We start from the raw sequence: 26104 nt of genomic DNA on the forward strand, positions 1-26104 counted from the left end.
GTTATATTGCATTGCCACTTTTGTCAGTTTGACCAGCAGTCGGCGCCATCTTCCTTCTCTGTGCATGAAGGCCTATTACAGTAAGTCCCCCATTCACTCAAAAATGTTTTACCTTAGAATGATGTATGTGCACTTTGACAATAGAAAGCTGTTTTCACATTCATCGGCTGAAGGAGAAAAATCTACCTGAATCCCAGTTTAACACATAGGCCTACCAATATGATTTTTTGACAGCACAACTTGTTTGGAAGCCAACCATGGTCCAGCATGAAACTTGAAGGCTCCGGTGTACACTAAGAATGGACTTTATACAGTGAATAAGAGAAATCATGTGGCCATGTAGTTAGACTTTTGAAATGTAGAAATGAACAATATTTGCATAGGCCTATTCTGGATTTTTAAATGAGGGAAAAGGAATAGATATAATTTTTAACTCTGTAATTAAACTTTGAGAGTATTTTATGTGTCTAGAGGGATCTTTGCATTTTACTTGCACTGGATTTTGCCAAATTTTATTTCTGCTTCTCCCAGATTATCACAAACACTAACACGTTGCTTCAAATCCAGGGCAGTGTGAAATAACCCCAACCCCAAAAGGTGCTCCAGTCTACTTTATGAGCCCCCTTTGTGTGTGTGTGTGTGTGTGTGTGTGTGTGTGTGTGTGTGTGTGTGTGTGTGTGCAATGACTTCCTGTTGTCTTTTTGACATTGGCAGTATAATACCTTACTGGAGCGGTCGATTGGTCTTGTGTAAGGGGCCAAAGTGCTGGATCAGTGAAAACCGAGAATACCCGCATCTCACCCCTGCCTGCCTGAACATCTTCATCCAGCAAACACAAGACGTCTCCTTCCGCTGAAAACAGCATCCCAATCCGTTTCATACGGGCAACAAAAGGAAACATTGGAACCGCAGACCGATAATTATGTAACAATATAGGCTAGTCTATAATTATCTTCTCGATGTGTAATGTAATTTCAGCAGATTAATTGGTCATTCCATTGCAAAGCAACAGATCCTCCTGAACATTGAGCTTCAAGGGCCACATTTGCATCTAGTTTAATTAGGCTATGTCAAGGTGAATCTAGTTAAAATCTAATACAAATAGAAATGTCTGCCACAAATTTAAGAGAACTGATGCCAAACTCAGAGATGATATCACATATTCAAATTCAAAAATAGAAATCCGACAAAACGCCGCAGAAATTCTCGGGGAATTGGCTGTGTGAAAAGTGTAGGTCTTGCATAATTTATTAAGAAAGCTGCAATCTATCCAACCGTTTGTCCGTGCCTATGGCTTTATGTACAGTCATTGATCATGTCGTGAATCCAGAAACAAGAGAGTTTAGCAGATTCCGCCGGAGCTTCACATCCAAATGAAGCTCTGAGTAGCAGCCGAACCGTTTTTGTGTGAAAATGTTTGGACGAGGCGCGGTGCTCTGCCTTTAGTTGATGCCTTTTACTGTAAAAAAAAAAAATTTTTTAAAAATAAACGAAGAAAACTGTGGGTTTTTTCACCCAAGTTGGGCTGAGGTGACTGAGATCCCGGTTAACTGCGGATGTCCCTGAACAATTCAAGCGTCTTTCTGCTTAACGAGGTGGGTTGTTTTCCGCTTTTCTCTTCTTCTTGGATCTTTTCGGGGGTGGTCGAGGTAGTTGACGAATGAATGAGAAGAAGGGGTTTGAAAGCAAGATGCACGCGTCGTGTAGCCCTTCATTACGGCTACCTCCAGACATTAACAAAGTAAAGGTATGAGTAGGTCCTTGTTAGGATACCGATAATTAAATTAGGCAGGCTGACCCTAGTTGGGAATATTTCACTCCGGAGTATAGGAGGCATGCGTTGGCACTGTCAGTCTGCCAGCAGAAATTAGGGACAGATGAGTTGCAGGAGGATTGGTTTTGTTTGTTCAGGATAAACATTTGGACCAAAATAAAATAATAATTGGTCAACAGGAGCAACAGATGAAAACAATCGTCCAGCACTGTGGGACTGTCCATGATTGTTCCACCTTATCATTTAATAGGCAATGAGATAAATGATTACAGTTTTGCTCCAGGATAAGCTACAGTAATTGCATTTAGGCTGTACTAATTATTCTGTCACATAGCATACATGCAGTTAGAGTGTGGCTAAAACAGTTTTACTTATATTTGAATTAGGAAAACCATTCATATTCCACTACTCCTTATGACTGTGTACAGACAAATCAATCAACAATTCTATCCTTCTGTAATGTCAGTACATGTGAGACCGACTTATACATGCATGCCTTGGAGGTTTATGTTATGACAATTAAATTCTTACTGTAACTTATACTCTCAGTACTTGGCAACATAATGACATCAGGAAAAGAGGAATATTTGCAAAAAAATGTAAAGGCTATGCCACTCTAAAGAAAATGTAAAGGCTGTGAGTTTTGGAAATACTAAATATTAAAGGTTAATGTAGAGTGGAAGTGTCCTCTGTAACAATGTTATGTGTCGAAATTGATGATGTAATAGCATGTAGCTGAACAGATCATTCTATTCTAATGAAGGAAAGTTTGATAAAATAATAATGCAATAAACCCTTACATTTTTCATTTTTTAGGTTGTGCTGTGTTTGCTATGAGAGTTGCTTGCTTAAATCTGATCATCCTCGCCATTAAATCAAAGGTTACCATCACACTCTTTAGGTCACTCTTTCCTGAAGGTCCCAGCTGGGAGGTCTGATTTATAGAAGATATACAGTAGATGGAGGGAAATTGTATTTTCAAAATGAACACAAACTACTTGCAGGTTGTGGGCCTACTGTGAGATAATCTGTGATCCAGGACACCTTTGGGGCGTCCATCTGCATCTCTATGAGCTTGTTTCCCACCCAGAGGGTCTGGGCTGTGTTGAAGGTGCTTGAAAAGTCAAAGCACATGATTATGACCATGCTGCCAGCCTTACCCAGCTGGGAAAAGGTCCTCTAGAGGAGCTAAATGACTGCAACATTTGCTTCAGTGTGTGTCTGGTAGGCAAACTGCAGGGGGTCGAGTCAGTCTCTCTGCACTAGATTCATCCGGTGTGCTGGAGTGCTAATAGTCTCTCCAGCATCTTGTTGAGGCAGGTCTTGCACTTCAAATTAAACATCTCCTCTTGAAAAACAAGCTGCAAATGACTTGTGCTATTGGTGCCATTATATTTAGGTTGCATAACATTTAGTGAGGTATGAGACATTTGCTTGAGAATGATGTGTTGAGAATGAATGTGTTTTCATGTGAGCATATATGTCTCCACCACTTTTCAACACAAAGTGACGCCCTTGCTTGTAATATTTAGGTTGGCAGCTTCCTGTATGTAAATGAACTGCTCAGTGATCTGATCAACAACTGCACCAGACATTATGTAACATATCGCATGCATGTGCTTTATCAGTACATAAAGTACACTGTCTGTATGAAGCGCTGCTGGGTGACACGATCACTCACTTCACTGGCGTCTCACCAGTCTATCCCACCAGTTTACCTCCTCCCTCCTCTTGGTATGTGCACTTCAGACAGGGATCAGGTCTGTGTTGGAACACATACTGTACCTGCATGTCTGAACCCATCAAGTACCATACAAACCTCATGAAAGGATTTGGCAGCAGCCAGGTGTCATCTCCCTCCACTCAAAAATCAAAACGCAGCATCCCGGTGCCTTAAAATAGTCCCTCATCCATAATGCACCAGCACAGCTCTGCCCACAGAGGCACTTCTTATGGGACAGTCTGACAGACATCTGCACTCAATGCTTGGGTGCAGCCTCTGAAGCGGCTCTCTCTCATTTTCCTGCCTGTCTCTCGCTCAGCGCAAAGCACTGTGGAGTTTAACTTTCAAACCTTCATTCATTCATGTTTTATTCACATCTACTGCTCATGCAGAATTCGAATGAATGCTTGCTCTCCCTCTCCTTTTTTCCCCTCCTCCGCCTCACTGTTTCCTGCAACCTATCCTATGAATTATGAATCTCAACTTTGCTGGAGATTTTTACATTACCCGCAGTCATGGTTTTATGTTGTCACACCGGTCTGTCTTTAGATGCATGTTGTTGATCTCACACTGTATCTTATGCTCGACATTCTGCACATAAATTAACACATGAGCAGATACAGCCTTCTTCTTTTGAAATATTTGGTTGGTTTGTATGTTGTTTAACTCCCACATCCACATCTGTATGTACCAACGACACATACACAGGTGTCAGAGTACAGCCAGCCATGAGATCTACACAACACACTCAGTGAACAGAGAGCTATGCTGGGGATGCCTTCACATGTCGATCAGAGACAACTTACATGGCTCCCATATCCCCTTACCACCACCAGACTTTCTCCCGTCTCTAAACTTTTGGATTCTGACATGTTGAAATCCACAGTGGCTGAAATAACAATGTGATAGGACTGTAGAAATGGCTGATTTTTCCCTTTGAGATTTTGTCTTTGTGTTTGTAAGTTACACAACATGGTTGTGGAAACCCCTGTGTACTTACTTGTGTGTACTTTGGTCTGGGCTTGATAGTTAGTTCCAATCAAGGGAAATCTCAGTGATACAACACACAATTATATTTTCGACAATATAGTGCTTCCAACACCATCAGTGTATGACCTCACTAATGCGCAGGTGTCTGAATGGGAGCAAATCCCTGCAGCCAGTTTCCAAAATCATGTGGAAAGCCTTCCCAGAAGAGTGGAGGCAGCATATTAATGCCTGTGATTTTGGAAATAGATCAATATTATATTAATATATAATATTAATATTCAGGCGTCCACATACCTTTGTCCATTTTGTGTATGTGAGAATCCCAAGACGTGACTAAAATGAGAATATGATGCTTTATCAGTTTTTGTGGAGTTTCTGGATCTGAAAGTGTGGAATGATTTTACATCACAACAACAGTGAGAAGAGATTGTATTGCAGCCTGATTGTTGCTGTGAGATACATCCAACATAACAACACCTGGTAATCTTGTTTGCCACAGTGATGTTCTGTCGTGATAGAGTCCTGAATGAACTTACCATGTGGTTGCGATACATCCCATTGGACAGGCGAGGTAGAGATGAAGGGAAGCGAGGGGAGCAGCAGAGAGGGTGGGAAGGAGGATATGCACAGCAGAGAGAGCCTCACTGACGTAGCAAAGGGTTGTGTACAGAGAGTGGTTGAGAATAAGAGAGGAGGGGGCTGTAGAGAAAGAGAGAGGGATAGACTGCTTACAAGCACGCTACAGTACACTTCAGTGTTACCGAGGAGAGAGAGAGCACACCATGACTGACTAGCAGGGAGAGCAAGCAAGAGAGACGGGGAGTGTGCTCTCCTACCTCCAACTGAGTAAGTACGCTGCTCTCTCTTCTGCATCTAATCTCTTCTGCAAATTGCATTGGTAAACCTAACAATAGACCTATACATGCTTTATGAATAATACCAGATTAGATAGGGATACAAGATACAGGTTTACTTTGTAGAAACAGGAAAACCTTTTAACTGTGCTTTTGTGATTTTGAGTGAAAGTTTGAGAAATGTGAGTTGATGTATGCGGCTGTCAAAGTGAAGGATGGCTGAATTTCCATCTACATTTGGAGCGTTTTGAACAAATTTGATATACGTCCAAACTCCTCACCCTCAGCTCTGACATTTCTGTGGAAAGTCTGAGTTGCACTAAAGCAGAAAATGGCATGTTGTGCAGTTGTGTTACAGAGGAGCAGTGGTGGGAAGCTGTGGGCATACTTGCAGGCGTTCATGCTTTCTCTGTTGGTGGGGGGAAGGAGTGCATTTGGGACCGCTAGGCTTCCTGTGTGGGGTCAATTAAATACTGCATGAGACAGAGCACTAAAAGCCTGTCCCGTGAGGAGCAAAGTGCTTTGTGTGTGTGTGTGTGTGTGTGTGTGTGTGTGTGTGTGTGTGTGTGTGTGTGTGTTTGTGTGTGCGTGCATGCATATGTGTGTGTGTTGGCGCATCAGTGTGCAATGCCTTAATTAAATCTGATGAACCAGCAATGTTGAGAGGGCCAAAGATTCCAGTTCAGCTTCTGTTCCTGTTTAGAAACACTGCCTTTTTATTATTTTTTACTTATCAAAGACGAGAACAAAGTCACAATGTAAGGAAATATGCTTTCATTTTTTCATATTATGACATCTGTATGTTTGGCTGGTCTTACAAGACATCCCCTTATTCTACAATTTGAAACATCTCCAGTTTATTCAGTTGTCATTATTGGCTGTGTTATCTGTAATCTGTGCACACACATCTTTTATTTTAATAAACCATCCCGGTGTAGTCACAAAAAATGTTTAAGACTCAAACTTGAAAGAAAACACTGTTTTTTTTTTAGATGTGAAGCTGGAATGCATGAATATGTAGGGCATCATTACATATTGATAAGTATGACATTCCCTCAGTTAGCTCAGCCTAATAGCCAAGACTAACTGAAACTTAAATCAGGTCAGCGTCTAACAAACACATCTGATTTAATGAAGGATGCAGCAGCACTGTGCCATTCTGTGCTGTACTGTAGGTACACAGCTTTATGTGGGTTAGTTCCAGCCTCTCTGCACTTTGAAGCAGTTTGGTGAAGTCAGGTTGAGGCATCCCTGGAGGGATGACAGCCTAAGTATGCACAGTGTAGCCGGCAAGGCCAAGTCGACAGCTGGGATGAAATATAGAGATTCCTGGCTGGGCTCGCTGCGTCCTGCTCCTCTTCCTCCACTGTATGCCAGCTTCACTGTCGACCCACCCCTGATGATTCACATTATTGTCCTCACTGCAGGAGCATTTCTCTTTGCAGTTAATACAAGATGTTCCCAATTCGTACAGACTGTTGTTACTGTGTGGACTTGTGTTGAAATGACTTGGAAGTGCTTATTTATAGGCTGCCAAGGGCTCACTACAGGCAGGGAGAAAGTATCCTGAGGCAACATTAGAGCAGGAGGAGGGTGAAGCTGCTCAGGACAGGATGGAGTATCAATCTGGATGGCTCTCCTATTGATCCACTCTGCCCTACTCTGGTTGCACTGTGAGGAGAGCTTCTCGCTGGCTCCAGATGATCCACCTCTGCCTGTAGTGCTGCATCAGCTCCTACTGCACACAGATAGTAAGGTGTCTCTTCTGAAGTCAAAAGGTCAGAGACATGGGCAGGTGACTGCAAAGCATCTGTGCTTAAATCTGCAGAATTGTTGGGGAAATATGTAATCTGGCTTCTCTTAAGGACCCTTTTGCAAGCCAGTCCCCAGTTGGTGCAGAGCTTCTCAGTTGCTTACAGTACAGGAGTGTACTGGGTCAGGCTGACTGTGTGGCTCTGCGGTGTCCAGCAAGAAAACAAATAAAGGGCTTACTATCAAACTTCAATACTTTTTTGGTACCAGCTGAAATGTGTCTGCATCAGTGCCAGCAAGTATAAAAAACTATCTTCTTTGATCTTTAATCAGAAATTTAACATTCATAATATGAGAAGTTTGCTTTGTTGTGTTAAATAAAAAAGGATTTTGAAGAAAGAACTGTGTATATCCCTTAAAGTAAAGCATTGAAAAAAAAACATTATCAGTACCAAAACTCTATTGTGCACTTTTTTTTTTTTTTTAAATAGCCATGCTTTGATGAGAATTTGCATGGGATACCATATTCCTCTATTGCCTCAATTGTGAATGCCTTTGTGGACTTTAAAGGAAAGTGCATAAAAAGAAACATTATGAAGTCACCTGCATCACATTACCTGGAGGATTGAACAACACTAGATGTAATACTCTGTCAGAGAGAAGAACAAAATATCATATTATTGCTGCAGATACTGAATACATGCTGTAGAATGAACAGAGACAAGCCTCAGTGGCTGTCTGTTCTTGTTCTCCATATAGGCACTTTGTTCACATTCAGATGGGCTATCTGGCATCAGTGAATATAGCTGAGCCAGTCTCAAATCTGCTTTGCTCTTTCTTGAGGGATTCATCAAAACTCAGTGAACTTTGACAATCCTCTGCTATCCTCTCCCCACTGCCAACCCCAGTCTGTGATGGGAGGAGTGGAAGGAGAGGAGAGAAGAGCTATATTTAGACCGACCGAACAGCAAAAAATAACAAAAAGGAAAAGATTGTGCTGTTAATCTCTGGTCCTATATTGTTCTAATGTACTGGCTACCTTCCTATTTTATTCACGGTCTTTCACCTTTTCCCCTTGTCTTTATCGTTCTGCGTGTCAATTCAATTTAAGGAGCTTTAACAGTTAACACACATGACACATGACATGATTCACATTTATAAAAATCACTTTTCAGGATGTTTCAGTGTTTAAGTTCTCTCTTTCTTGCTTCATCAATCTAATTTGCTACTCATGTATGTTTCGTCCCTTCTTTCTGTTTCTAGCTTTCTTTTTGTTTTTTGTGTTTTCCCTCCCTCTTACTCCTTGCATTCCTCCTCTGCTGTTTGAAAAGCTGTTACTTGATGACTGCTTCATTCACAACACTAATGATGAAATAGTCACCCTATCTTCTCAGCTCCAGATGCATCCGCATGCAGATGCATTTCTACAATAACCTGTGTGCATGTATGCATGCATGTGTTTGGATGCTTGCTTCCCTTTAATTTTAAAAAGCCATGTAGAAATGTAGCAAGACAGTTTGGCTAAAAGCCCTGGTGGAGTGCACTTAATCCTTAAGCAGCCAACATTGAATGAGGGTAAGAGAGCGCATGCTGCCAGCATAATGGATGCTAAAGTAGGGTCCTCAGTGCCTGCGGCAACCTGGAGAGAAGGCATGCAGCCCTGGCTTGCCAGGAACAACGATGCTTGTCTCCTACAATAGAGACCTCTCTGCTGGCTTATTAAGACATCTGATGGACTCTAGATGGCTGCTTGCTGACTCACCGCTGCATTTCTGTTCCGTAGGCTCATGCATCACCTTCCTGTCAGGAGGATGGTGCAGGGCAGGCAGACAGGCAGGCGGGCACAGCCCTGCCCTCCTCTTCCTCTCATCGCTCTCTTTTCATTTCTCCATTCATGTCCTCCTCTTGTTCTGTCTAACAGTCCTCCACTAACTTTACACCCCTGTGTTATTGAAGCAGTCACCTGTTAAGCAAGGAGAGGAATGACAATTACAGACTGTTGCCTCTCAGCATTCCCTTGCTTAGTTGTTCTTATTATCACTTAGCATGGCTTACATAATGGCTCAGTCTTTGTTCTGTCTTATTTATAGAAGTTCTATCTGTGTCCAGTGAAGTTTATTTATTATTAATTATACTCTGTGGTGTGAGAGTAAACATCAGACCAGCCTGGTTGATTTTATGTCACTTTTTTAAGGATCTCTTAAAGCGGGATATACGTAAGCGACACAAGGAGGAGAGGAGAGGAGAGGAGAGGAGAGGAGAGGGTGCATGAAACCAGAGAAAAGCTCCTTTACTTACATGTGGGCTGGCACGAAGCTGAAGAAACCCACTGTACTGTACCAGTATACACGGGTATGTACACACCAGTGCTGCAGTCAGGGCATCAATTTTGTATAGGAAATGGCTATTGAGGCAGCGCAGCAACGTCAGCTGTAAAGCACTTAGGCTGAGCGTGCCTCCCTCTCTCTCCCCACTGTAACCACGGGCTGAGAGGAGGAGGGTTCCGCCTTTTCTGTGCAATGGGGGAGAAGAAAGCGCTTGCAGCAGAATCATGTCTGCCTCCGACTCGAGCGCTACAGGACTCATCTGTAACAAGGTACGCTGTTGATGCTCTCCCCTTTTTGTTTAATCGCTCTGCATGCAAACTCAGTCTCTTCATTCATGAGTCCCCTGTCTGTCTGCTCTGAGACGTCTTCTTTCTTTCTTTTTCTCTTCTCCAATCCCCTCTCACTTTTGTCTCAACAGAAGTCTATTCCTGTTCACTCACATTGCCAGCATCTCCCCACTTCTCTCTTCCCTCCCTCCTTCTCCTCATCTTGTCTGGACATACTGTACTGCACACATACAGTTTCTATCTCTTTCTATCTCTCTCTAACGCTGCAGGTTACTTTACAGCTTTACATTGAACTTGTACCTCACTGGGACGCCCATCTGTTGAATGTCATAGATTACTATTTAGATAGAATCTTTTCTATGAAGTCATTCTTGACTTTGAGTATTGTAGGTGAGCCCATACTTGTGGTTCTGTTTGCTAAGTCAGTTTCTAGATGTTACTTTGGGTGTGCAACAGCCTCTTAGTCCATCAGGACATTTCAACAAATACAGAGATCACTTAATAAAGTGATGGGGGACAATATCCACAGTCAAGTGAGAATATTCAAAGTTACAGTATTTTTTATATGAAATTCCTTCTTTGTGTTAACTATCTACAATACGATACAACTTTATTGTCATTTTATACTGAATTTCATTTTGCGTTCCCGAGCAGTTGCGCTCAAAAAAAGAAAAATACACAGAGTTAGACAACAATTACACATATAGTAAAAAGATAAAAACACATCAACAGCCATAACAAAGAAACATGTTTCATGATGTCCTTGGATCCAGATCTTAATTGCCAACATACCGATTTTGGTTTAGCAACAGGATAGACTGATATAAAAAAAGAGTTCTTAAGCCTGTTGTATTTAAACAAAGGGACTTTAAATCGCCTGTTAGAATCTGTTCACTGCAGCTCAGCAAGGAAAGAATGTATGAAAATACAAAGAGGACATTTGTACTGAAATGACATTGGAAAATACCCTCTTGATTTCTGGAGCCTCATATTAACTTCAGATGACTTTGGAATATCTATTTGCACAGGACAAGAACTGTTTTGTCCCACATCACTTAAATTGGAAGCATGTTGAAGTATGAACAGGAGGAATGATCACAGCAAACACAAAGTGTTTCAATGTCCATATGGGCATGTGAGTATTGTTTTAAGACAGATTTGAAAGGATGTGAACCTATCTTTTAATAATAATTTCATATTGAAAATAAAGCCCTTCAAAAGCTTGCAATAAGCGTGGCGATGATATTTTTGATGTTGCTGATGAGGGGGATCTGTTTTCCACATTAGTCTTAGTATCTATTCTATTGGCTTGACAGTTGACAAGCATTTTAAAATCTTCTAGGTTCCTCATTTGGCCTCTTCAATTAACACAAAGGTGAATTTATACACCTGTCTTCATCATTCCTGCACATGGAGAGAAATATAAAACAACCAAGAGTCTGAAATCTCTCTGACCGGGAATGGCTTTGAACAGCAAAGCACTGAGGGACGTGTCAGAGTTACCAATGAAGTGATGTTCCACATAGTAATTTAAAACTTCCCACACAACTGGGGCGGCCTCTAGCTCACCCAGTAAGAGCGTTTGCACCACGTAGGCTGAGTCCTGTAGCGCCCCGGGTTCAAATCTGACCTGCGGCCCTTTGCTGCGTGTCATCCCCCATCTCTCTCCCCCTTTCACATCTATCCACTGTCACTACAATAAAGGGAAAAGCCTAAAAAAAAAACATTCCCACACAATCGAAAGAAATCTTTTACACATTTCACAGTGATTTAATTACATTGACGACTTTTCTGTCACTCTTTGTATTGAAAGCTGAGACAGTTAATCTTTAAAAAGTGTCTTTAAACATCTGGAATGTAATGTCAGTAGTGGGGAACAGGGAGCAACACACTACTACTGGTGGCAAAATATTATGTGCATATCAAGTGATGTAATCATCCTAAAATACAGTACAATATTTGTCTGCCAATGCCTACACTGTTGTCAGTAGTGGAGGCTGTAATGGTTTTGAGAACATTCTGGTTCCAACATGTAAACATGTTATCCTTAATTTTGGATTCTTTGCATCTGACATTGACATTTCTGCAGGTTTTGCACAACTCAAAAGCCGAAAACCAGACAGCAAAGACAATCTGAGCATTTTGCACTCTCAAAGCTCGTTGGGAATCCATGCAGTATTAAGCAAAATGGTGTGATGCTTTAACTGTAATGCTTAACTTTTGTTTTCCCTTATTTGTCATTACAGACATTTTCACTCTAGGCCCTCTTCATCAAATCAAAATATCAATGTGCAACCTTATAAAAGTGCGATCAGTATACAGTAAGACAATGTATACATTTTGTGCTAAAGAGTAATGGTCTGTACTTCAGAATATAAATCCTCTTCATCCATCTGCAGATCTCCGTTTGCTTTACTGTAATTAAACTGTAAAGGTTTTGTTTCTTCTGCTCCACCTCTGGCAGCCTTTGATATTTAAATGATATCCACAAACTCTGCGCTGGATTCAGCTAAAACATTTTTTTGCGCATGGGAAAAAGCAAAGAAGGGATGTGTATGGTGGGGAGGGGGGAAGAGAAGAGGGGAGGAGGAGACAGGTAGAAAAAACAAGGTAAAAGAAAGATGATATTGTTATTGAGCTATCTTTATATTATGTGGATGCTCCTGTCTGGTATGTGAGGAGGCTTCCAGCCCTGCACCCAACTGGGACTGCAGCCACCGGGGAAGAGCAGGGTGCTAATGGACTGAGAGCTTCGCAAGAGTTTTATCAGCCTGGAAGTTTACATGAGTATTAAGTGTAAAGAGGGCGGCAGGTTCTGTATCTGTCTGTACTGTACTTGTGGTCCAATGAGTTTTTATTATTTTCTTTTAAAGTCATAAAAAAGAGGCTGCTTTTTTGTTTGTTTTATGTTGTTCAGAAATGTGATGTTCTTGTTATTTGGTAATTGACATTTAAATTACAAACTTAATTACAATTATTAATTCTATTTGAATTATATGTTGTATGTGAATTTGTATGTTTAAGTGAGCGTTGTGATTTGTGTCTACATTTTGGAATATTCAGTTTGTGTTTGCTTTTTTGAAAATGTGTTCTTTCCAAATTTAAATGTCAATTAAAAATGTTCCAATAGTATTAAATTGTACAATAGTGTGTCCACTGAATGAAAGGCAGTTGGATTATGGCTGCAATCGATTATCATTCTTAAATGCCAGGTTGTTGCCACAAACCGATTTAGTTTAATTATGAATCATACCCTCCAGTACATTACAAATGTCCACTCACATATGACAGACATTTTGAAATGTGTTTTAATTCTGACATAAATCACAGCATGTTAATTCATTGATACATGAAAAAATTCAGAACACAAACTTCAAACATATAATTAGCATTGATTTCTCTACTACCACATCCTTTGTTGATTCAGACTAATCCGGATTTTAGAAAAAGGGTGTACAGCTGGATTATATATAGATTGCATTATATACCTTGTTGAAGACTCTGGGCGTTTACCAACATCTGGTGTGCCTGGCTGAGTGGATAAATAGACTACAAGCACTGTGCTGGTTGTTGGTGTTGTTGCAGTACTCATGCACATGTTCCCCTGAGACGGCTGCTTTGGAAAGCTGCAGGAACTCACCGGTCCTTGCAGGCTGGATCACACGCCTTTCAGGAAAGGATAGGCAGATTCAGAGACAGGTTGAACAAGGAGAACGACATGGCAGACACAGAGGGAGATGTAGGTTATCTGTTTGGAGCTGCATCAGAGCTATTTATACAGTTACTTAATCATTAGTATTTCTGACCAAGTAGCAACAACTGCTACATGGTGTTAGGTATGGTATTGTGGTGGATTTATCTCTTCTCTGCCTGGGCTGTAACAGTTATTTATCTCCTCTCCTCCTTTCTTTCAGGGTTCAGCCGATTCCTACACTAGTCGACCCTCGGATTCCGACCTGTCCCTGGAGGAGGACCAGGAGGCGTCTCGGCGTGAAGCCGAGCGCCAGGCTCAGCTGCAGCTAGAGAGAGCCAAGGTGAGAGCCTAAGGGTCAAAGGTCAAAGCTTTTCCTTAAATTCATCTTTAGTTCCTGAGAAGCAGTATGTTAACAGCTGAGTCATCAGAGGTTGCTTGCCAATAGACCGATTTAATTTTAAGTGCTCATATTATGCTTTTTGGCTTTTTCCCTTTTCTTTACTGTGTTATATATCTTTTTTTATTATTATATTATATTGTATTATAGGTTTACAAAGTGAAAAAGTCCAAGTCCACCCCAAAGGGACTTACCATCTTCCAGAGAAAACACTGTTCACAAACTGCTCCAAACAGCTCTATTGTAGTCCTGCCTTTACTTCTGTGACGAACGCTCATTACTTTGTAACACGTTATAATGCTCGCCTAGCTGCTAGCGTGGCACGCCCTCATACTCTTCTGACTGGGTAGTAGTCCTTACCTAGCTACTGCGCATGTGCGACTTCCAACAAAGATGTAACAGAAGTGTGATGCCTCACTCTGTACTAAAACAGAGAGCTCAACACACAGGGTGAAAAGAGGAGCTGCAGCAATGTGCAGTACAACAAAAATATGGTGTTTTTTGAAAGTTTAACCACATAAACATATTCTGGTACAACCTCGCAATACAATTATGAACCTAAAAATTAGCATAATATGAGCACTTTCAATTCATAAAGATCTATAGACCCTTCAGAGCAAATTTGTGATTTGTAATATTGGGCTATTCAGATAAAATTGACTTAGCTTCACTTATCTATAGAACCAAAATTAACCTTCAGACTAAAGATTTAGGTTAGTAAAGGCAATGTTACTGAATATACTGTAGTCATATATCTTATTTTTATTTTTTTAATTTCTTTGTCTGTCAACAGTCCAAACCGGTAGCATTTGCAGTGAAAACCAATGTGAGTTACTGTGGGGCCCTTGATGAAGATTGTCCAGTCCAAGGTGCTGCTATTAACTTCGAAACCAAAGACTTCCTGCACATAAAAGAGGTGAGAGACCTTCAGCATTAGGATTAGCACGTCGTATGCAAATAAAGACTTTTGAACATGATGTCAACACATTTTGCAGCATAACTCCTGAGTCAAAAAGGTGTGTTTCACTGTCGTGCAGAAATACAACAATGATTGGTGGATTGGTCGACTAGTGAAAGAAGGGGCAGACATCACATTCATCCCGAGCCCAGTCAAACTGGAAGCCATGAGGATAAAACAAGAGCAGAAAGCAGCAGCAAGGTCACCCAGCTCTGAGAGATCTGTTCACTCTACTTGTCTCTGTATCTCTGTCTTTCTGTCTGTCTGTGTTGCTCTAATTCCACTAGCTTCCTGTCTCACACTTTGAAAACTTTTTTGTTGTTGACGTAACTAGTTCTTGCTCATGTGTTGCTCTGTTTTGGAAGTCAGTTTCAAAAATTGCATCCTGAAGGGATTCTCGCATAATGAAGCTTTGCATTATGTTGCTCCACAGGAAAGGAGGGAACGCTTCATCTGGAGGCTGGAGGTCCACCCCGCCATCTGCAGGTAAGTGGGACTGGAGGAGTCCTGCTGCTCTGTCTGTCTGCTCTGCCTCTACTTGGACTGCATGCTCTCACAGCATCAGATTTAGATACATTCCTGGGCTAAAATGGTTTCTTTTAGAAGAAATGTGTGTGTTAGGAAACAGTTTAATAATTATGTGAGATGACCACTCAATTGTGATCAGCCCTCCAAAATTTACACACTAACAAAAAAAAGTTACTTTCTTGAAGAGCCACAATGTAAATGCACTTTTCTTCAGACCAGCATGGCATGCTTTTTTTTTTGTCTTACGGAGCCTTTAAACTCTGAAGAAATTACTTATTTCCACTTATTAGCTTTTATTGTCCTTGTTTAATGTTCCTTCTGTCTATTCTGAAAGCCAAACAGAAGCAGAAACAGGTATGTTTTTCATTGTGCCTCTTCCCTATTAATTATTTAAGAACACCCTCAATTATACTGCTACACTTAATGCATTTCAGTGCATTTTTATAGCTCTTTACATTGCTAGTGACACACAGAGCGGCTACTACATGTCAGCTAAATGTGTCTGTTCTTACAGTAAATTCACTTCAACATGTTGTATGTTTTCCACCTCCAAACCCTGTCTGCGCTTGTGGCCTGTGCAGACTGAGCATGTTCCTCCATATGATGTGGTCCCTTCTATGCGGCCAGTAGTGCTGGTGGGCCCTTCGCTGAAAGGCTATGAGGTAAGACAACCATCAGTAATGCTTTTCAGCTAGTATAGTTGGGTTCTGCTTATTCACATCTTGTCTTGTTTTTAGAGTAATTACTAACTGGATGGATCAGCTAGAGCACTGGAGCCTATTGCTGTCAGTTACAGTGTCTCTTTTACTATTGGGGGGTGTGCCAAAATTAGATTATTTTTTAAATTATATATACATGATGTGCCTTTAAGTCATTTATCAAGTAAAAATACCAAACATTTGGAGCTTATAACATCTGAGATATGACTATTTATTTTCTTACTGCAGAACACTTCATACCACTGAATTGATTACTTTTTAGCTATGCTCGCATTTTAGCATAACATAGGGATGGCAATGCCAGTCTGTCAGTCAGTCAACCACTTTGATCCTAACTGAAATATCTCAACATCTATTGGATAGATTGCCATGATATTTTACACAGGCATTCAGAGGGTGAATCCTACTAACTTTGGTGATCCTCTGACCTTTCTTATAGCGCCGCAAATTAATTTATGGGTTTAAATGAAATGTTTCGACAACTTAAGAATTGATTTCTATAAAATTTGGTACACACATGCATGTTCCCTGACTTTTACTCGAGCCCCGTTATCAGGTCAAAATTTCAATTTGTCTAATACTTTGGTTTAAGAGCATATACAGTACCTGCGAAACTAATGCCATTCCATCAGCCTCAGCTTACTTTGTGATTAGTGTTAATTAGCATATTTTAGCATGCTAACAAACTAAACTAAGTTGGTGAACATGGTAGAAATTACACCTTCTAAACATCAGCATGTTAGCGTTGAAATTTAAGATTTGTATTTATAATTTTTTATACACTTTGATTACTGTTAATACCAGCCATATATGTGACATATTTGAGTGTTTGAGCTCAGTCTGCCATTGTTTGTTCCAGTTTAATCTGCATTGTATTCTCTGATCCAGTATGGGCTTGCCTGGTTTGATCTAAAGGGAAACAATCTCGCCTCCATTATCCCATTACCACTGATACTAAACACCGCAGTCACATCCTGATGAAATTATAGCACACACAACAAGAATCTTAGATCCATTTTGAGTGATACAGAACTGCATGCATGCCGCTTTATATTAGCTACGGTTTGTTATATTCTCCTATACTGAACTCTCTGTAACACATATTGGATGAGATGTACGAAAACACATCAAGGTTAAACTTGATTAATCTTAGAATATGTACATTTTGAATGAATCTGCAGATTATTACAATTCACTAAATGTAAAGCGTGTGATTAAACAGAATGTCTCTGTGCTTTACATTTTCTCTCTGCCTCGCTCTCTCCTCTGTGACTGTGCAGGCCGTGTGCCAAGCCGTTTGTTTTGTGTATGTGTGAAATATTTATGCAGCGCTCTGGTGATGTGCTTTGGTATTGCTCCACCACACTCCAGTGGTGAACACCAGCCTGTCTCCCTCTCTCTTCCCCTCTTGTTCTCTTTTTCTCTGATTTGTCTTTCTTGTGCATGGTATTATTTTCAGTTGCGCATCATTGTTCTCTCTGTCTCTCTTTTTCTCTCTCTCTCTCTCTCTCTCTCTCTCTGTCTCTCTATCTTCTGCACTTCTTCCCCCTCTCATTGCTCTTCCTCCATCTCTCTGTTACATCGTGGAAGAGCAACACCACTGTGTGCCTCATCCCCTATTCTAAAGGCCATCCATTTTTCAGGAGTGTTTGAAAATAGACTGCTTCACTTCATCCTCACAGTGCACATGCAAACACAGCATCTCTTTCCATAGCATCCTTAAAGATCCCCTCCACATATGTGTGAAGACATATATAAATAAACTCTGCTTATCTAATGTGGTTTTTCCACACAAAAAGAAATTTCCTGCTTTAAAATCAAATCAAATTACATCTACTACCCTATTGAAAGATCCGGACTATAAATATGCTAATATTGTTAATTTCTAAAGTTTAACTACACTGAAAAGTCACTCACACAAGTCACTGTATGTGCACTGGAGGTTTCATGTTTTCACTTCACAACTAGTACTATAAGTTTACATATTGGACCACTGGCTCCAGACTAGTTGTGATGTCACAAATTCTGCTGGTACATCCACGTTTAAACTGAGATTTAATGTGAGAACAAATACACTTTTCCCCTTCATTGTGGACTTTAATATTGCTCATTTCTATTTGTGCTGATTGTCTTTGCTGGTGGCAATACCATCTTCCTCCACGAGGAATGTAATTGTTTTAACAATGAAAGGATACTGTTACTATAATGTTTACTGTCCTATTATATTTTGCCTAATTGTGTATGTTCTCATGTGACTGTGTGTTAACTATATAACAGGTCTTTCTTGTAAAACAAATCATGTTAATCTCACAAAGATAAGTTCTGTCTAACAGGTACCTTTAAGTGGAGGCTGGTAAAGGGCTTATAAATGTTAAATAAGAGGGCTTAAACTAAAGTGTTACCAAAATCAAAAGTGAGTGAGAAATATAAGTAATAATGTCGGGCTAAGTGTGTGTGCACAGGTGTATATTTCATAACACCAGTCTCTCCTAACTTCTCTCCACTCCTTCCTCCTATCTGTCACCTAGGTAACAGACATGATGCAGAAAGCCTTGTTTGACTTCCTAAAGCACAGATTTGATGGCAGGTGGGTACGGCTGTCTGTGTTGCTCTTCTGCAGCTGCAGCTTAGTGTACAGTAACACTGTGACCGAGCTACAGAGCTGTTCGTGGGATTCTGCCTATCACGTTTCATGGTTGATAGGACACATGGTGATGACGATTTATTTTTAGCTGCAAGAGAGTACAAGTTCATCTCATCCTTTGAAATGGAACAGTTGTGGATGTGATGTGATAAGACGCTTCTTCTGTAGGATCTCTATTACACGGGTGACTGCTGATCTGTCACTGGCGAAGCGCTCGGTGCTGAACAAGAAGGCCATAATGGAGAGATCCAACACACGCTCCAGTCTGGGTGAGTGATGAGAAAGTTGTCTTTAATCTTTTTTTATTCTAAATAAAGATTAATACCTGCTTAGAATAGATGCATCCTCTCTCGTTAACGTTAAGTCTGTACTAAACATAAGTAAGTGATGTTGCTCTGTTAAGCATGTCTCATACAACTCCACTGTCTTTCTTTGGCTGGTTGACAGCTGAGGTCCAGAGTGAGATCGAGAGGATCTTTGAGCTGGCCAAGTCCCTCCAGCTGGTCGTCCTGGATGCAGACACCATCAATCACCCAGCACAGCTCCTTAAAACCTCTCTGGCTCCCATCGTCGTATACGTCAAAGTCTCCTCGCCAAAAGTAGGCCCACATAAACTTTACAAAGACATTCTTGCCTAGGTGTAGTTGTTAATTATTATTAAAAATAGAGCTGAAACAGTGGAATAATTGGTTAGTTGATTGACGGAAAATCAGCAACTATTTTGACAACAGATCATTATTTTGTTTTTTATTCAAGTCAAAAGTAAAAAAAGTCAACCATTTGCTGGTTCCAGCTTCTCCAATGTGAGGATTTGCTGCTCGGTCACTGTAATCTGAATGTGTTTGGGTTTTGTACTCTTGGTCAGACAAAACAAGATATTTGAAGATGTCACCTTGAACTCTCAGAACTTGTGATGAGCATGTTTCTGTATTTTATAGATTTAATGATGAATGGTTAAACAATTATCATTTGATGCAGTTCTAATTACAATGATTTGCAACATATGTTGCTTAAATTTCCAGGCAGGTGTTTTTTTTATGATTAATGATGATGTAGTGTTGCACTTTGACCACACAGAAAGATGTTCAGATTTCAGATGATATGCCATGATGCACTCGCTTGATATGACTAAATAAAAGAAGAGAATTATTAGAAATTGAATTAGATCCGTGCATTTGATAACCTTCATCACTTGGGTTTGGCTTTTTTTTGTTGTCTGGCTCATCTCACAGGTCCTTCAGAGGCTGATTAAATCTCGAGGGAAGTCACAAAGCAAACACCTCAACGTCCAAATGATGGCAGGAGACAAGCTAGCACAGTGTCCACCTGTATGTCACTCTGCCTTAAAATGAAAAATAGTTCAAATTCATACAGTGATCTTATGTTGTAAGATAAGATCTTACAACATAATGTTCCTATCTTTGACTTATTAGGAGATGTTTGATGTCATCCTGGATGAGAATCAGCTGGAGGATGCATGTGAACATCTTGCAGAGTACCTGGACATTTACTGGCGTGCTACGCATCTCCCCTGTTCTGCCCCTGTTAACCCCTTACTGGACCAAAGCGTGGTCACCCCACCCTCAGCTGACTCCAGCCAGCAGGTAAGACAAACACACAACTGATGCTTTTATTAACATTTTGGCTGCATTATTTATCAGAACTTTTCTGCCTCCTATGTCTATTCACTAGTTTTCTGAGACTCAAGAGTTGATAGAATGATCACTACCACAGACATAGGTGAGAAGAAATGTGTTTCTCTTTCTTACCTTGGCAAGCTTTAGTCTTTTGCTACTCGTTTATGGTACTGTTTTTTCATGAAATGTTCCCACTGCTCTACTGCAGGACGCCTGTGCTGTCGGCTGGGGTCAGACTAGGAGGGCATAGAGCACAGGGACCAGGGCGCCACCAGGGGGCAGCAGCAGCCCTCATCTCTCCAAAGCCAGCCACCACCTTCTCTGGCTACACCTGGGGCGAAGAAGAGAACAAGAGCAGAGTCCCTCGGGAGAGAAAAAGGCTGGTGAGCTGATGGACGAGGAAACACAAAACCAGGGAGAGAAGCAAGAAGAGGAGGACGAATCAAGAGAGGAGCCTCTCCACCTCACTGCTGCCCCCTTGGGAAGAGCTCCCTGCTCCCACCGCCACGTGACAACTCAGGGCCGCTTTCTACAGCTGCACGCCTACTGCTAACAAAAACCAGTACAGCAGTGCAGTCACTGCACACCACCTCCCCACACCCTTCCTCCCACCCTGACCTTGATCCCAACTATCTGCTTTCACACTGGAAGTCACATCCCCCACCTGGCAATGCTGAGCCAGCCCATGTGTGATCAGACCCCCAGAAGTGGCTATCCCAGACACACATAGGCTAATTCAGCTCTCATTGTAGACAAATTACACACCTGTGAAGGCAGAGTATGTTAGCATACAGAATTGTAGCATAGCAACGCTATCAGTATAACACGAAATACAAACATGAGTAGCTTTCCATTGTCGGGTTCGCAGTGTTTCCTCTCTGATAAACCTGTCTTCCCCCTCTGGCCAAAGAGTGCAGAGAGTGACAGAAAACCAAGTGTGTATGTCCTCCATCTCTACAGCTCTCTGTGAGCTGGCATTCCACTTTAACCAAATGTTTCCTCAAAGGCACAATTGTTTCTAGCAGAGTCAACATCGTCTCACCTGTGTTGGGACACCCAAGGGAAACTTTCCTCTTCCTTTATCACTTATTTTCTCTTCTTGTTTATCTAGTAGCCTTTTTTAATTATTCTTTAGTTCCAATTATTTTTTTTTACAGTAAGTATCTATACTACTATATATAATTCATATCTTGGCTCTCACTATAGCTGATCACATAAGTACGCAACAGTGATGCAAAACTCATGCATGACAAGCACAGACTTGCACATGAACAGTCTATATGCATCTTTTGTCACAGCTGTGAATGTATAAATGCTGGTCCATTGTCTTAGGAAGGATTATTTACAATAACTGTGGTTTGTTTGCAGATGGTTGGTAGCAAATCCCATAACCTAACTAAAATGAAGAAAACAATTTATCCAAAAGAAATAAATTAAAAAATATTCTTTCTGACACAATTTGACAAACTCAGAGATATCATTTGTAGCATAACCAGATATCAGGAGATTCACTGATATTTCACACATGTGTAAGTTACTCCAAAAAGGACATATGCATTGCTCCAGTGTCAGGCTTTATGACTCCTTTATTGGAGAAACCGTACTCTTATAACCAGATGTTGTAAATTATGTTTTTAAAAATTGATAATTAACATTGGCTGTTTATAGTTTCTTATTTCTTTGTTTAATAGGAGAAAAAAATGATAAATTGTGAGAGATTGAACAAACACAACGTGACTTGGTCTTTTCCAATGGACTGTAAAACATAACATTTTTATTGATTAATAACACAGTTAAATGTTGCCTCAGCATGTGTGCTGAATGTAATTCTTGGTGAAATTAGCACTAAAATAAACACAGCACCACAAATTACACAGTCAGGAACATTTTTTTATTTTACCACATCACTTGTGTCATTTACATCTCACACTTAGTGGTAACTGAAGAAGTGCTGGACTATATAGACATCAATGGAGCTTCAGAATTATTATCTCATAATCGTTTGGCATTAACAGCTAAAATAAGCATGTACAGCAGGCCTATAAGTATATGAAGGGGGACCTCTGGTGGTATGGTTATGTTATTCTTATATCCATATGGGAATATGTACAACTTCCAGTCATAGCACTAGTTAAATGTCTTTTCTGAATATAACAAAAGCTTCATTCAAATGTTACATAGCCACCAATTGTCTCTTTTGTGTTTATTCAATCATCTATTGGCCTCCATTTCATATCTTACAGTATAAATGAATGCATCTCAATAATTCACTGAGGTTCTTTACATTAATGCATCTGCTTTTAACATATAAAACTATATAATTCAGCTAACATACCACTAATGTAAATAACCAAATGTATGTGCATGACATATGTATTCCTGTTTCATCAGAAGGGCTTTTTAGGACCATCCTCACATGAGCCATTCATTCTTCATTGTAAATCAACATGAGCTGCATAACCAGTCACATGTATCAAGGCTTAATTGTACATGCTGTATATTCAATATGCAGATATTATTATTATTATGAAATTGCACAGAACAACAAATGCAGACAGGTAGAATGGTTTTAGTGACAGTACACAATTCTATACTCAATGCCTCAGAAAGCATGTATTGATACGTATTTTCCTCTCTTTTTAGAATGATGCACTACAGTTATTTAGGGCCACCGTAAAGTTTGCTTCCACTGACACCCACATTCATTTCTGAAGGACCAGGTTTGAGATATATAACTTCTACTTGATAAAACACAGAGAGCACATTACCTTCTTTTGATTAAACAAATAGATATATTAAATTGTATTGCAGGACATTTCTACGAAAGGTGAATTATTCTTTGGACTTCCAAAGCACAATTTTTTACAATTATAATTTCCTATTGCGTTTCACTTGCCTAAATTCTGTATGCAATACAAAGTCTAGCATTGACGAGACACTAGCTGAGACTATCAAGGTACAGTATCTCCTCAGTTATGATGGGGTATAATTGCACTATTATCATTTATATGTCTGCTTTACAATGCAATAAATGCACTAAACGTTACGCTGTACCCACCTCCAATCCTGAACAAGTTATCTGGTCTGATGATGATGTCAACATTTCATGCGGTTTCTGACAAGTCGGCAAGATAAATGATATCCAACTGTCTGATGATGATATGTACAGGGTGCATCTTTTGTCTATAGCACATTTGAAAGAGGGGGTGAATAAAACACAACAACATTTAAGTAACATTTTTGTGTGTGGTATTTTTATTTCTCCTCGGTGACTCATAACACTACCAACAGAGGGCAGAAGTGGCATGTCTGTACATTCAGGTTGTGTGATGCTGTGGAAGATTCAGTCCAATGTAAACCTGAAATAACATACAGTGATGACTTTTGTGTCTCTTTAAAATTGCTATTTAAAGGGTCTGTTTTAAAAAGGGTCTGTACCGAACGAACAAAATCGTATTGTGCACTTTCCTCGAGTGGAATGCACCTAGTTTTGGTTATATCTGGCCAGATTTTGAGATATCTGTCTCTGAGATTTCTGCTAACCCAGACTTCACTGTGAACAGTTTTTATTGGAACTACAAGTATTAAAAAGAGACTGTCTTCCCACGAAAAATGGCCACATGTATTAGAGGTTAGGAATAAACAACCTATATCGTCGTATTGTTTGGAGGACTATAATATATATATATATATATGAATTTACATGTATAGGCCATATGTCTGTAATTTGGGTGAAATTATCATTTTAGTGTGTCCTGCTATCTGGTGTTATACAGTACAAAGGTGTGTACTTTTGGTCTGGTGCTGTATATGTGGTACTGTTTGATTTAGGCCCTTTTAAGTTCCAATTAAGATAAATCTCAATGATACAGCATACACTAAAAATGTTGACATTAATGTGCTTCTATGGCAACACTTTATAGAGGTCACTTTCCTGTTTCAACATGACAGTGCCCTCATGCACAAAGCCAGATCTGTCAAATGTTTTTCTTCCCATTTTGGTGTGGAAGAACACTGCACAGATCCCTGAGTTCAACCCCACCAACACCTTTGGGATGAACTGGAACGCTGACTGTGAGCCAGGCGTTATCGCTTAGCAACAATGCCCGACCTCATTCGGGCTCTTGTGGTTGAATGGAGAAAATCCCTGCAGTCAGGTTCCAAAATCATTTGGAAGACCTTAGAAGAATGAAGGCTGTAATGCCCATGTGTTTGGAATGAGATGTTTAACATTAACATGGGTGTAATGTTTGGAGTGTTCACATACTTTTGTCCACGGCAACGCTAAGCTGGGATGTTGTGTTGACTCTGCACAACTAGCAAATGTATATGATTCGGAGAGGTCAGTGATAAACCAACACATAGGAGAACAGGGTACCTGTGACATGTCCCACATCTCTTTAGTCCACACATGCTTTTTTATGAGTCACTGTACATCAATTTGTTCAAGTTACTCATAACTGCCTCCATGTGCCAATCATTCAGATTCAGCGTGTGCTCTATTTCCTACAGAGATCTATGTTCTTACTCTATCTGGGCATGATCATCATTAACCATCTGTCCTGTACTACATTTCATCGATTGGTAACCTATAATATCACTTCCCTCCTTGGTTGATCTAACATGAGTTGTTCTAAATTGCTGCTACATGTCTAAGTCTAGAATATCACGTGTGAAAGTCATGCTAGAAATCCTGGGTTACAACACCATCTGCTGATGAGTTCGCATTCTAACCATCTCAGAATCTTGTGAGAAAGATAGTGACTCAGCTTTTGTCTGTTTGCTGTGTATAGACGGCTGTCACACTGACATTGTTGATGATAATTACCAACACTATCATCAAATATCTCGAGGTGTTCGGCGTCAATGCTTCATCCTTCATGTTCGCATTGCAGTTCTTTTAGAAGGGTTAAAGAGAGTTCATCGCCTTAAACTTTCATTCTTAACTGTTTCTTTCTTCCTGTATTGAAGTTTTATTCACTACAAATCAGTGGCATGGCACAAAAATCTGAGTTCCGTACATATGAAGCCTTAGTGTTCATAATACATTAGGGTATAGGCTGCACAATCTGAAATCTCAGCATATATCAGCCCTCATTTCTCCACATAATGTAATTATGTGTGAAGCTTTCACTGTAAAGTTTTGGAATATTATAAAATAGTATTTCTGTCACAGTTATTCTTTTTTCTACATTATACTCCAGGCATAATACAAAGGTGGAAAGCCATCTAACTTTGGCCCCCACACTGGAAAAGGATTAAGGCCTTACTAAAAGATACCAATTTGTTTTGGTCAAACTGGTATTGCAACAAAGTTCACCATTTATTCTAAGCATTATTATTTTACAACATTCACTTGAAAGATTAGTGTAAAATTACACTGTGCTTCTCATACTATGAATAAAAAGAGAAAGTGCACTCGGTCAAATATCGTTGTTAATGGAAATGAAACGCTAACAGCAATGCAAACCATTTTCTCCTCAGCATGCAGACACAATCCCCATAAATCAGAGCTGTATGATGACAACAAGACATATTGGGCTGTAAAACACAGACAGATTCCAGCATGGGGGGGGGGGGGAATGATAAAGGCTTTTGTGAACAAAGGCAAATTGCTTTGACCCACTGGGGCAAAACCAGCAAGGGCTCTGATTGGCAACAGTAAGTAAATTAGCTAGTAGGCTGCCAGACGCAGGGGAAGGCAGCTAATTGACTCTTATCTTTTAATTCTCCCTTTCCTAACAATGAGATGCTGTTTCCATTATACAATAATAACCTTCAGGGTGTGAAAGTCAGGGTCTGTGTGTGTCTCTAGGGGTT

The 26104-nt window shown here is 40.3% G+C and overlaps 1 protein-coding gene across 3 annotated transcripts; it reads left to right on the forward strand.

Annotated features, from left to right (window-relative positions):
* Positions 1-1416: 1416 nt before the first annotated feature.
* Positions 1417-23518, forward strand: cacnb3b (calcium channel, voltage-dependent, beta 3b). Of its 3 annotated transcripts, none has more exons than XM_031284116.2 (14): positions 1417-1595; positions 13622-13741; positions 14592-14714; positions 14836-14957; positions 15190-15242; positions 15619-15638; positions 15866-15946; positions 18532-18590; positions 18816-18916; positions 19095-19246; positions 19880-19975; positions 20081-20251; positions 20340-20387; positions 20493-23518. In XM_031284116.2, exons 1-13 carry the CDS (start codon positions 1557-1559, stop codon positions 20367-20369), a joined length of 1167 nt encoding a protein of 388 aa, XP_031139976.1. In that variant the 5' UTR covers positions 1417-1556; the 3' UTR covers positions 20370-20387; positions 20493-23518. The 3 variants fall into 3 exon arrangements, with proteins under 3 accessions (XP_031139976.1, XP_031139965.1, XP_035864210.1); XM_031284105.2 differs by lacking the exon at positions 1417-1595 and adding an exon at positions 9369-9689; XM_036008317.1 differs by lacking the exon at positions 1417-1595 and adding an exon at positions 10736-10842.
* The last annotated feature ends 2586 nt before the right edge of the window (positions 23519-26104 follow it).

The sequence above is a fragment of the Sander lucioperca genome, chromosome 12 (assembly GCF_008315115.2).
Source record: "Sander lucioperca isolate FBNREF2018 chromosome 12, SLUC_FBN_1.2, whole genome shotgun sequence".
Taxonomy (NCBI): Eukaryota; Metazoa; Chordata; class Actinopteri; order Perciformes; family Percidae; genus Sander; species Sander lucioperca.

Coding starts and splice junctions, on each gene's coding strand:
- cacnb3b (XM_036008317.1), top strand. CDS start 10,786: ATGAACAGGAGGAATGATCACAGCAAACACAAAGTGTTTCAATGTCCA. Junction 14,958..15,189: donor GAGCAGAAAGCAGCAGCAAG/GTCACCCAGCTC, acceptor GTTGCTCCACAG/GAAAGGAGGGAACGCTTCAT. Junction 15,243..15,618: donor GTCCACCCCGCCATCTGCAG/GTAAGTGGGACT, acceptor CTATTCTGAAAG/CCAAACAGAAGCAGAAACAG.